The sequence below is a fragment of the Pezoporus occidentalis genome, unplaced genomic scaffold, assembly GCF_034315485.1.
Source record: "Pezoporus occidentalis ecotype Australia unplaced genomic scaffold, CSIRO_AGI_Poc_V1 ctg50, whole genome shotgun sequence".
Classification (NCBI taxonomy): Eukaryota; Metazoa; Chordata; class Aves; order Psittaciformes; family Psittacidae; genus Pezoporus; species Pezoporus occidentalis.
In genome coordinates, this window is record NW_026915836.1 from 178,714 (window position 1) to 192,569 (window position 13,856).

Genomic DNA, 13,856 nt, shown 5'->3' on the forward strand with positions numbered 1-13,856 from the left:
GCGGTTCATACAGCTTCTTCATTGTCTCCCTAACAGTGCCTACAGGAGAACATAGAATGACTGAAAACGCAGCAATACTTCCCCTTTAGTGCCCCTTCACTGTCCAACTAGAGGGTCAGGGCGCCACACTGTTCATAGAAAGTGATTTCTCTCCTGTGAACTTTTCTGGTTGCCCCTGGAATCCCGTTAAGATTTACCATTCCTAAGACCCTTTGGCAAAAGGCTGCATCAACTACCTTATGCAGAAAACAACCACTACCACTTTTTGTTTGTTTTCAGCCTAGCCACTACTAGTTTCTACTTGTACCAGAAGGCAATGCACGATTGATTTTTCTTTATCCTTTCTATTTCATACTGATTTCCTGAGTGGTATAATTCCCTGTGGTATATAGTAATTCCCTATTTCACTGTTTCTTTTCCAGAATACACAGAACTCACCTACTTGGCTATATCTCCTATAGAAACCATCCCACACTTTTGATCACGTTTGTCACTACCTTCCTGAGGCTCAGCTTATGACCCTACAGTAGCTTCCTGAGTCAATACTTTCACACACAGAAATGAAAACTAACCAGAAGGGGCAAAAACATGCTGCATCTTCAGAACAACTCTTGCCAAGCAGTACTCAAAAACTGCATGAATGCAACAATCCCAACATACTGAATACATCTGGTTTGTTTGCCTCCTTCCTAGAACCAGTCACTTCAGAGAGGTGACTTCTGTACTAACATTTTTATTTGAGCTAATTTCTACCTATTACAGCTGAAAGAAAACAGATTGCTTGGGAAAACAGTGACCTATCAGGGAAGAATCTATTTGATGTTTTCCCAGATTTTTAGATAATTATGGAACTATTCAAGTTCGGGTTAGTGTTCTGTAACTGTTAAGCTAACAGAGCAACACTATTTTTTTACTTGTAAAAAAAGCTTTACAGAAGCCATATGGAAAACATTTATTTCTCTCTACTTGCCTAAAGCAACCTTTTTCTCTTTAAACAGAAAACTTGCAGAGAAAACCCACAAAACCCAACAGAGCAGAAACCCTGTGGTATTGTTAAAAAAGAGGACTTTCAGAAAACTAAAGAGTTTCCAGTACACCCCCCTTTTGCTATAGCTGGCTTACGATGCATGATTATTTAAAAGCCAGCAGAAGTAGCTGGCTTTTCATTTGGCATGTACATAACATGAGATGGGTGACTTTTGTTTTAACCTCCCAAAACTGCACTTCGACAAACTACTACCGTGCACTGCTTGGATATCCTGGACAGCTAATTCTAGCCTTTCACAGTGAAACTTCACTGCAAACAACACACTAATTCTAACCAGTCAAGTTTAACTCTGGCCTCCTTAAGTGTTTTATGTCTTCTTCTAAATCCTTACATTTTCTTCCTGAAGTGCACTCTTTATTTAGGGAAATAATTCCACTTAGAATCACCAATCCAAACACGTTCAAAATAAAAAGTTCAATTTTATAAACACCATCCATGCTGCACTGTCTGACAGTATTTTTTTGGATGGGTAGAACCATTCATTCCTCTCTCTGCAGCTGAAAAAGCCAGTAATAATAAGAGACAGCTAATGCTGCCGAAGGAAGAAGAATGTTTCATGATGAGTTACATCAACAGCCATAACAGACTTATGTTACCAGTACCAGAACCAGTTACTGAGATTTAGATGCCAAAGCAATGTCTTGCAAGAAAATGCGTTACTTCTGCAAACAGACAGCCTTGAACAGACAGCTATAAGAACTGATGTATGTCATTTCTAACAGCGCACTCTAACATAAGCATCAGAGAAAACAGAACATTTGATGGGAAGTTCTTAATTTAAAGACAGACCTTTCCCTGATTCCACAAAAACGTCTATGAAATTCTCACAAATTCTATGCAGCTTCAGTGAAGCCTGGGATATTTCTGCCTGGCAGATTACTTGAAGAAAGTTTTATACAGAATAAATGCTGTATGCTATGCTTTAATTTTCCTCTATGTTAAAACTCTTGGCAAAAGTCCTCACTTTTACTAAACAGCAGGTGTACTACCTCATCAAAAATGAGAACAAAATACATAGATATAAAGTTTCTGCACCTTCTGTAGTCATCTAAGTATAGTTGATAGATGAGATGGTTAAAATTACCTTACATTTGTTATACTTCTACCTCTTATTAAATACTCCACCTTCAAATGGCAACATATTAATTTCACAAAAAAATCAAATACTAAAACATATACTTAAACATTTTTGAAATAATCTTACATTTGTTTTGCTATATATGAAACAAATACACCATTTTGCTCTATTTCTTCCACTGTCATCTTCGTAGCATAATGTAAGTGAAGCATCACAGTGGGATATATAGAAAACACAGAAGGACCACTTTGATTACTGGCTCTGAATGTACCAACTTTTACGCAATACTCCAGAAGTGTAAAAAATGCAGCTTTAAAGACTAAGTGACCTAAAATTAACCTGTGCATCAAAAAGCCTATTTTCTGGTGCAATCATAACATCTGTCTGAGCAACCTCGTCTGCTGGAAGGTGTCCCTGCCCATGGCGGGGGAGTTGGAACTAGCTGGTCTTTAAGGTCCCTTCCAACGCAAATGGTTCTATGACTCTTTCCTGCTCAGCTTTTAAAAGTCATTGTACTACTAGGATGACACTAGAGTTACAGCAGTACACGGCTGAGAGGCAAGGTTTTTCCTACAAGTCCATTTTCTGCCTTGGAAACAGTCTAGCTCTTGGGAATTTAAAAAATTGTTTCTTTGGTGATGGCATGGAAAGAAATTCCCATTCTTTAACTTTTGCCTTTCTAAACAGAAGAAACAAAACCCTGCAAACTGCTCATAACCAAGATGGGATTTCTCTAAAAGAGTAATTGCTATTGTTATTTGTAATCTATTTTGCTCAGAAATAAAAGCAACTAAACACCCTCCAAACTCCTGATTTCCTTAATGAGAAGCTCATCTGAAACCTCCAGGCACTTGCACAACGTTTTAGGCAAGTGATAAATGAAAACTTGAATACAGTAAGATCTGTATCTTCAATATGACTCCTTTTCATGTTTGATAAGAAGGGCAAGTGCTCTTATGCAGCAGCACCAGAGTTCTGAAGATTAGTTGCTCCACTGCAAATAATGCCTTCAAAACCTACTCAATTATAGCATATTTGGTATTTTATTTGCACTACCAGATATTCCACGAAAGACAAAAGGACACACATCTACATACTTATCCTCTAACTCTCCTGTTGGGAGCAATTACAATTCAAACCCATGCTCTCCTTTCTACCTATCCTACAATCACCCAAGGTAGCAACTAGCCTACTTGTAACTAGGTTAATTTTTACATAGAAAGAAGCTGCAGTTCATAATAAGAAAATAAGAGAGGCTGCAGCCTCCACTGGGAGAGTTTTTACTGTTGGTCTGTTGTTTGCCTTCTTTTTTTCTTAAGCATGTGTTTGCCTCAAAGCTTCTAACAGTTACATAATTCACTGAATTTACCAACACAATGAGTGTCTCTTTAGTAAATACCTGTGATTTTATTTATTTCACTTGAAACAGGTACATATGCTGCTTTATGTTAGCAGACATGGAGAAAAATATAAGGCAACTTAAGTTATTTTCCAAAAATACCTACATAAAAATAGGAAAAAGCTTTACAACTTTAGCATTACTCATGACAACTGAGACTGGTGTATGTTTAAACGCTATTGGAATATTCTACATTTACCAGTAAGATTTCCAAGGTATATAATGCAGTGAAGTACTATGATTTAAAAAAAAAAATAAAAATCATGAGACAATAAGAAAACTTCACAACAATAAATATGTCGGAAGAAAAAAAGTGACAAAAATATGCAAAACCCTGCTCAAAACAAAATCCTCAAGGATGTTCTAAATTCAAAGCAGCAAAAATTTTCTCTTTGTATTGTGATGTGGTTTTATGTTGTGCAATGAATGAAGAAAGTATGATAAAACTTGGTAGCATCTCCCCTCTAACACAAAGTCCCTGGAGCTAAGAAAGGATGCACAGTTCTTGCCATGACCCCACATTCCAAACATTACCCTCTCTCTTTCTGGAAGGAATTTGTTTAGTAGTCATCTCCTTTACTGAATTTACTTATTTGAAACATATTCCTTTGATTTCTTTTAAGAAAGCAGTACTTAAGAACTTCTAAATAACATGCACTGAAGTAGTAAGCATCCTTTTTTTAATTAACCCACACGCACATCTACATAGCCATGAACACAAAATCCAACTTCACTAATAGCTGTACCAGAGTCAAGTTTCATAAGGAGAAGTAGTAATGCTTTTATTAAGACTAACAGGACCCAATAGTAAGAAAAAGAAAATTAAAGACTTTTCTTGTAGTAACAGGGCTTGCGTGCCTGAAAGCTCTTCAGCCTTTCCCCTCCCTCAGTCGTATACAGATACTGTCATAAAAGCTACTACACCCCCTACAAACTACTCCCCTCAATCTCAGACCACTGTTACCTAATGCAATTTGCATTCAACACTCACAGATATTTAAATTTAGTTCCAATCATCTCAACCCTTTCCTCAACAGGACCAAAAATAAGTCTTTCTAGGTAAATTCAGACACCAGATATACCCGCCATGAAATTACACCTAAACCCTCCACAAACTAAATCCTGCTGTCACACATCAAGAAAGCGTCTTCTCCCCCTAGTTTATCTCCAGCATAAAATCAGGAAGACTCAATTTTATGATGCAGATTCTTAAAAAAAAAAAAGCAATCTGGAAGAAAGAAGATTGTAATCTCTCAATAGCAAACAGAAATATCCTCATTGTTTTTAATGGTAGATTATATCCAGTGGCAACTGGTATCTTGAGGTCTGCTGACAGTGGATGTCACAATTCTTTGCTTAAATCTATTTACCTCCTGAATTAACTTGACGTCTGTTGATAGATATATTCCTGTACAGTAAACTCACCCAAAACAGTTCTTCTGTCAAGTCTTGAATTTCAGCAGCAAATACCTTTTGTTGCATTTATTCACATCGGAACACATTTCATTAAAATACTTCAAAGCCATCTGTCCGTTATTTCTTAACATAAATGTCTTGAGATATGGTATGATATTTAACTATTATATATAAATGACACATTTGCTATAAGAGCAAAAAGGAGCAGAAAGAGAAGAAAGTATCACACTTAAAACCCTGTTAAAACAATTCTTAAGCCATGCATTATGCAGTGCCATTTTGCCAAGGGAGGTTCCTCTAGTAGTAGCAAGCTTGTACAGGCTGATCTTCTACCAAAAAAATCTGCTATTCAGTTCTTTCCCTATATCCCTATATCCATCTTTCCCTATATCTCAAATACAGAAATCCTCCCTTAGCCTTCATTTCTAGTAAAACTACAGAGTAAGACCAAGAGCTTTACTCCTTCATTGAAGAAACAATTTTAATAGCTAATGTGATTGGATCTAGAAAGATTTCAAGAACTGTCAAACAAAAGACAGCTGAACATTTCTACCAGCTCCCAGTTCCTACCACAGGAGCCCATATGCTCCCAACTAAAAATGCCAGTGACCTTATGCCATTTTTTAAAGTGGTGCTTGTTTTTAATCAATTTTATCAGTGCAGAAATGGATCTGAGACCAGTTTAAAACCTTGCATACTTTAGCCACACGTGTACAGTATTCACTTCTACCACGAAAACATGGTTTAGGCTTTTGTGAAGCAGATTTACAGAAGGGCTTGCTTGAAACTCTGCTGCAGGACTACACAGTACTTAATCATAAGTCTTGTAACTCTAAAAGAGCGAGCCAAGCGTGGACAGGGACTTAATTATACACAGATTAAGAGAGTATTTTCATAATTGCATTCAGCATGAATAATAAATGAAAATAGGGCGAGTCTCAAAATACTCAACCGTCACGCAGGTGAAACAGCTACAAGTAGGAGATCTCAGTGCAAAATGGAGAGATCACCAAATAATTAAAACTGGGCCAAAATAACAGACAACTATATTCTAACTGCTTTAGGCAGTGAAATCTTTAAACCTCCATGCATCATGCAAAGAGAAGAAAAGAGTTAACAGGTAAAGGGAGAAGTACATTCCTCAAAGGTGGTGTAACATTCCAAGGAAAAGTGAGCTAGTATGTGACCTTAAGGTAAGGAGCAAGGAGAGAGGTGTGCCAACTTGGTTTTGACATGATCACCTTTGAAGGACTCAAGACAAAAGCTAACTTATCAGCTGATGTGCAAGTAAGAACTGAAGAATAAATCATGCTTTGATGTACTACAGCACCCAGTGATAGAACATGTTCCCAGGGGAAAACAAAAGAGCATCTACCAACACATCCACCCACCAGCATAACTTAATGGGCTCAGGAATCTCCAGGTACAGCTAGAATAAAATAGACTTTACAGAGCAGCCAAGGGTACCTCATTTGGAAGCACTGTCTTTGAGACAGGCTTTCTTCAGCAGCTAACTGCCACAGAACAAGTAAGAACAGACTTTCAAAAGCTGAAGAAGGCAGTCAAGCAGCACTGTAAAAACCATTACCTTACCCATCACTCTGTGAAGCCTTACAGCCTAGAGTTCCATTTCCTGCCTCCCAACAGCCTTCTCAATCACAGCTTCTCTTCCACTTAGCGTCGCTTCAATAGACTTATACCATCAAACTTAGCACACTATTCAGCTTACTTGTTCTAGTATTGGTCAGGTGCATTCTTTGCTTCATCTCCTTTCTATTCATCTTTCGTCATCTTTTATACTATTATTCTCTACTTAGTCTTGATGTCCTTCCAACAAGCAGATGAGCTCCAGAGCTTTCAGCTTTCTATGACACTATGCCGTATATATATTCTTGCCCTGCACACCTATGACTTGTTAATGTGCATACACAAATGTGACCTAATTTTTATAATCTCACTCAAATCTTACCCTTCTCATTTCCCACTATTGCAAATCAATTGTACTTTACCAAAGGCTGAGATACAAGAGTTATCTTCTTATTCCTGGGTACTCTTGAGTTTCAAGTTTTTCAAAGCAGAGGTTGTCACAATGTTTCATACAAGCATCTAGTGTACTTCTGATTCTTAAAAAATAGCAAGTTCAAGCAGAGGCAGTGCTCTCCCAATGAGTAAAACCCCATTTAAATGACTGTATCCTCTGTGGTCTTCATTTCAGTAGCTCCTATGGGAATTTTTCTTTCCAGCTTCATTATTACCCTTTTAGATACTCTTAACTCTGTAGATACTTTGAAAATAAAATGATATCACTAAAATCAACGGACCACCGTATTCAGTAATATATGATAGAAGTACGTGCTGAAAGGTAATCTATGCCTAACATGCGACATTATCTAGAAAGAGAAAGCAGTACCAACTGATCCCTTTCACTGAATATTATTTCACAAGAAAGGAAAATGGAATAACAATCTGAGACGACCAACAGCAGAAGTAATTAAGCTGCAAAAACCAGTGGACTAAAGAAGAGGATACACATAAAGCTTGCAGTCCATCTTCCACATTATGCCGATTAAGGCTTTAACTTCCCAACACGCAGAAAAGTAAACAGTAACTTGTTACTGGTTTAAACCAATAAAAGCTATTTTCCCATTCAGCAAAATACCAATTTTAAGATTCCCCCAACCTCTGGAAAAAAAGTATTTGAAAATACTTAATGTAAATGCATACTTAAAATATAACACAACATACAGTAATTGATTTTGTGCTGGTAAAATACATACATGCTATTCCTACCTAAATCCCTATAGTCCTAAAAATTCCAGAATTTAAAACCTTTTTTTCTCAACAGCATATAAAAAACTAATTCATACTTAATGGAATTTTGTTAAGAGCAAGAAAACCTACCACAAATTGCATAAAAAGCAATGAAAACTTCAATTTAGTCTGCAGGTATCAGGTGCTCAGATTTACACTTAAGTGTCTGTTTGCGATTAGAAATAATTTATGATTAATCACCAGATACTGAGTATTTGCAGAGATAATGTGGCCCCTCCAAAGAAAATGAGGAAAGTTTCAAAGCCCAAACAATTCAATTAATTGCTTACTGTCCTACTTAACTGTTGAACTGTCACCACCAATTTTGAGACATTAAATGCCAGTATGAAAGAAACAGCCGCTATATCACAACACGTACCAGTTTTACTCGCTTGATTTTACTTCCAAATATCAGATTTCATCCTTTTACCTCCTATATGCTTTAGTAATTATAAAACAAATTCAATTCCTCAGTGTCATCCTCTGTCAGATACTATTTCTATTCTTCTGTATTATAAGACTTCAAGCTCGAAAAAAACTTCAGGCAAAAACGTCAATGCTTTAACATTGTGCTTAGCAGTTTCCACACACCCCTAACAGGACAGTATTGGTCTACTGCAGACAAACAAGCAGATACTCAGCTAAGATTTTTTAAAAGCAAGAATTCTATTAGATAATTCAATTAGGGATAACTGGTATTTCAAATATTCTAGGGGGAATTGGGAAAAAAGCATACTTTGTCTTAGGGGAAAAAAAACCCTCCAAATTAGGTTAGTGTATGTATACATATATGTATATGACAAAACCAACGAGGATAAAAGTATTACTTTTTCTGCAAGATGTCTCTTTCCACACATTAACCAGAAAACTTATGCAGCATTTTGAAAACGTACAACTGTGTTAAGAAGAAAAATAATCACAATCTGGGCAGACTCTGCAGCTGCCCCTTTGACTTATCAATTTCAGTAAGCACAATTTCAATCAAGTCTAGATAAAATATACTAATCCTAAATAGACCAAGTTTGTCACCTACCACTTCCTATAAGCTGCTTACTATCCTGAAAAGAGAGAGAGAGAAGAAATGCTAAATTAAATGCCAAACAGTAGCAGACAGCGCTTGTTTGGCTGATTAACTTGTAGACAAGCATTACAAATAAATCTGAGCATGGTCTGCAGCAAATTAAATTCCAGTGCTTTTAAGAACAAAGAATTCCTTCGGAAAGAGGATTAGCAACTTTACACCCAGGAATGCCAGTTTAATTTAATTGTTCCACAATCCGATATTTAATATGCAAATATCATTTTGATAAATAACAGCAATTTTGAAAAAGTGAGGAAACAATTTCAATATACAACAAGACTCATTCTCTTCTGAACTGTGATTATGCAACATAAAGCTGGTTGAAGGCTTTTTTAATTACTGGGATTGAATTCTATTAACATGAATCAGAACAAGTCTAATTAAAGGTTAAAAACTTTAAATATTTCTAATTAAGAGCCTAAATAGCTCCACTATTAGAGTACTACATTTAAAATCCCACCTCAATAACCTTCCTGGCCTCTTTGTATTTTCCTGTTTGTAAGAAGGCGAAGAAGAGATCATAAAGAGCCATCATGTCACCGTATTCTCTGCTTATAAAATCTGAAACTGAAGAGAGAATAGAACTGATGAGTTTACTAAAAAACACTGAAGCATTTTAATACATACATCAGATTTCGTTAATATTAGTGTTTTCCAGGCACCTCAAACCTCCAAGAATAAGCCATAGGGAGATAAATTTTGAAACATATGGAATTATTGCAACATATTGCACAATTTGTTGCAGCTTTGCAAATGAATGTTTATTTTCAAAGTATTTTGAACTGCATTCAATAAAATAGACTCTATATTGGAATTCTCTCTCTACTTGTAGAGAGTGGGGATATAGGATTTCTTAACTGCATAACTATTTGAAAATTGCATTGTTTTACTATTGTTACTACCGAGTTGTTTCTTCATAGTTATATACATAGCTAGAACAAGTATTAGCACTCATCTTGGAAAGTTCGATGCTGTATTATCCGAACATTCTAGTTCTCTGCATTTAAAATTAATATCAAGTTTCAATCTGAAGAATGTAGGCATCAGGTGCTTTAATGTTACACATATAAACACCCACCATTCTTTTTTCTTTCAGCTGAAAGAAAGGATCTACAAACCCTGGAACAAAGAGCCTCCAGAATACACCCTATATAATTAGGCAGCATTTGACTACATGCAACTAACCCTTTTGCAGAAGATCAGCATCTCCTTTTTCTATGAGTCTACAGTAGATGTTATGAAGCTGAAGAACTTTACCATACTTCTTATAACAGTTGATTAAAGCTTCCAGAGCCGCAGGCATGTCATCCCTTGGGGAATGAAATAAAACAAGAGTAAAAACAATCAAACATCACAAGCAGGAGCAGTCCATGCTGAACCCATTTCATCCTTGAAAATTCCAAGGAAAACTCATTCTGCAGTCTATAATCTAAGAGCGCATTTCCCCACCAATATGCTACAGTTATTTATTAATTAAAGGTTGAAGGTTCCCTACAAACAAATACCAGGTATGCCTGACAAACACAGTCATGAAAACAAGCTACAGATTTATGCTTAAACTTCTTGGCTTAAACTTTCAATTGCATCACCACTATTCACTGCAAAGTAAACAAAGGTGTGAATGTTGTTCATCATCAGATGCACTTCTGAAGTAAAATTTAAGTTCTGCTATGTATTATTGTGACAAAACCCCAATTCTATGGAAATCTCAGTTTGTATTTAAGAGTTCTATTTTTTTTTTGTTAATAAGTAATATTGTGCATATTATATTACTTCCAAATGTCTGTTTAGATGTTTTTAATTTTTAAGAGCTCTAAAATTTCTCCAGATTCTAAGATTTTTTTATTTCAGTACATATCTCCAGATTCAAGCAAGATAACCACAGCTCTCTTCAGATTCCTTTGCATTTGCTTTACACCTTAACGGACTAGCTGTAAATAATCTGTTGATTTCCATTTCATCACAATTGAGAGGCTAGCATTCTTCCATTCTGCATAAAGTTATGACTCCAACGTGTACTGGATTTTTGGCCATGTATTTTTTACAAATAATTCAACAATATATTAAGGTACCAAAACATATTTTATGCTGGCCTATGTCACATAGAGCCACAGCACTATCATATATCCACAGTACCAGTAAAATAGTGTGCAAGATGCTGACTTCCTTAAATGCGCTTATTCAGGAGCCTTTGAGCACCTAAGTACCAGTAAGAAGCACGGTATTTCCATTTTTGTTTTGTCAGTCCTTTGCTTAATTTTTAACCCACCTATAAACACCTTCAGAAGTATCTACAGTTCAAATGCAAACCTGCAAAGCCATAAAAACAATCAGATCTGGAACTTAAAATAACAACAAATACAAATCAACTTTTTCTACTGTGCAACTAACAGAACTAAATCATCTGCTTCAGACCCTTTTATAAAGGAATGCAACTATAGCTAAAAAGCAAAAAAACAGAAAAAAAACAAAACCCCCCAAAGCAACCAAAAATCCAACGCAAAACCAATAGAAGACACCCACTGGAACACTGATAAAACAGTATCTGAAGTTATTCTTTGAAGGGAAAGGTTTGAACTGAAATTGAAACGAAGCAAAATGACATGCATGAAATGCAGTGAGCAGCCAAAGAGTCCACAACAATGTATGTTAGGTTTTAAAATGCTTGTCAAATAAAAGCTGTTGGAAGTAGGCAAGGAGGGAAATAAAGAATTTTTAAAAAGAATAATAAACCCACTTAGCAGCAACAGCTGAAGGCCATAATAAAACTGACTTGAAATAATGATTTTGCATTCCTGAGGCAACTTCTTATTGATCAACTGAACCTCAACAAATTAAGATACTACTGCTAAAACAAGCCAAATTCAGATGTCCTCCCACTGCATTTCTTATGCAGCACAAACTTTGCTTTTTTCAAAGAATGAAATGTCCAGATCACAAAATACTACAATCTTCATTTAGGCTAATATGTTAAAAAAAAAACCCTAAACCACAGAAGAATTGATTTTGTTCAGTAATACTGGCATTCTAAAAACGAAGCTCAGATGACGGATTTCTACCTTATACCCCTTACCGAGCCCTGTTTACAGTGCATCTTCTGGCACCCCATGGAGTCATTTGAATTTTTGTCATTTGGGGTGAAGACTAAATTACAGGTTAATTTCAAAACTGCAAGTAGATGTTGCAGGCTAGATTACTGTCATAAAAGAGAAATACTATGGTAGTTACCATAGACAGATATAAAGCTTTATATAATCAGTATTTTTCTCCTGCTTTAGATGCAAGTTCAGTTAACATCTAAAAAAAAAACAACCCACAAACCCAACCCAGTTTTACAGAAAACTACTCAATTTCTAAGGAGGCACAACAACATTTATACGTTCAAATGAAAGTTTTCAGTGACAAATCGAGCTTTTCAGATTGATCCTCAAACAGCCATAGTATTGTCTCGGCTGTATTCCTAAAGGATTAAAGTGACTGTTTTTAGGTCAAAAGCTATCAATGAATGAATGAATAATCGGAATGCCATTCAAACAGGAACATTAACAGTTTTCTAGCCTCTAAATGTAGACTTCTGAAGGCATTAATAGTGTATATTCAGAGAAAAATGTCAGCAGAGAACTGAGATAAAAATGGAAATACCGATACTTATTGCTCAAAGGTGGCTGAGTAAATCAGCGTTTAAGGAGGTCAGTATCTTACACACTAGTTTACTAGACATTTGTTTTGAATCTATTGAAATCTGATGTATTTGTTCAGCTGCGTTCAAGCAACCAATGAGTCATTCGCCGTTTACTAGAGAACAAGGTTTATAAAACTGATAAATGACAAAACTGGCAATAACCAACTATAAAACAATGAAACAACAATACAAGTTCAGCCTCTACAAAAAAATTATTCATACTACCACTGCAAAGAAAAAAACCATCAAGCTTATGCTTGTACTGCGGTTAATATTATTTATTCAACAATTCACAGTATTTCTTAATTGTCACAAGCTGCAGTGAATTCCAAGTACTGGCAACTACTTCTGTAAGCAGTTTTTACAATCCTGTTGGCGAATGAAAAGGAAAATCAGGAACTTACCGTGGGCCTCAAATTTTGAGTGTGGGTAACATGTTAATGACTTTGTTATAACTAATTAAAAAAACCAAACCTAACCAAAACCTGCACAAAAAAAAAGACTTTTCACATTTTAAGAAAATGTATTTAGACTCGAGGACTTTAAGCTAACTAACAGCCATGCACACGATTTAGCAGTCTTTCTGTAAGAACTTGTGCACAGTGAAAACCTTTTCATCTTCCCAAAGGATACTGACTATAGCACTAAAATGAAAGCCTGGTCCAAAATGACTAAGACAAAAAGGAAATAAAGCCCTTATACTCATGTTGGCAACATCCGATTTCCAGTGTCATTCTGGACAAAATAGCATTTAAAATGTGAACACAGATGATCCATGCTTCATTTTGAGTTGGCCAGATTTAAGTTACTCACAAATACTATCTGTCCAGGGCTAATACTTAAAGATTAGGTGTATTTTTCTCTCTCACTGAAACTTGTTATTTTAAAAAGAAGCTATACTATTATTTTTGAATGACAGAAGGAGCCTTAGTCATCACTGCATTATGCTCGGTCCTCATGTAATCCCAGAAGAGTCCTGCTTTGGTGTTATTTCTCAATTACATTGTGCTAGGGTGAAGATCATGCAAGTTTGTGGGTTCGTTTGGTTTCTCTTTAGGATGCCTATGATGTCCAAGATACTACAGGGCACAGTTTTCAAAGCTATCTGCATGGGCACTTTTACTCACACAAAGCTGTTTCAAGAGACAAAATTACTCAGATGCCGGAACATTTGCAGAACACACTCTGCGGCAGGACTGGCTATAACATGCATGGATATAACATCCCCCTTCAATTTCAACAAGCCACTCCCATCTTGCTTCAAGAATGCAGCACTAAATCTAACCCTTTTACTTGTAATAAACAACTTTCCCAACTGGAGAGTCCGCCTGATAAAAATAA

General features: G+C 36.0%; 1 protein-coding gene across 2 annotated transcripts in view; it reads right to left on the bottom strand.

The window, feature by feature from the left end:
- Positions 1-13,856, bottom strand: part of LRPPRC (leucine rich pentatricopeptide repeat containing) — a 90,678-nt gene that overhangs the window by 28,967 nt on the left and 47,855 nt on the right. For both annotated transcript variants that reach the window (XM_062636963.1, XM_062636962.1), the window contains exons 24-25: positions 10,019-10,143; positions 9,294-9,400 (exon numbers count right to left, since the gene is read on the bottom strand). In XM_062636963.1, the coding sequence (XP_062492947.1) occupies positions 9,294-9,400; positions 10,019-10,143 (232 nt within the window). The remainder of the gene's footprint in view (positions 1-9,293; positions 9,401-10,018; positions 10,144-13,856) is intronic.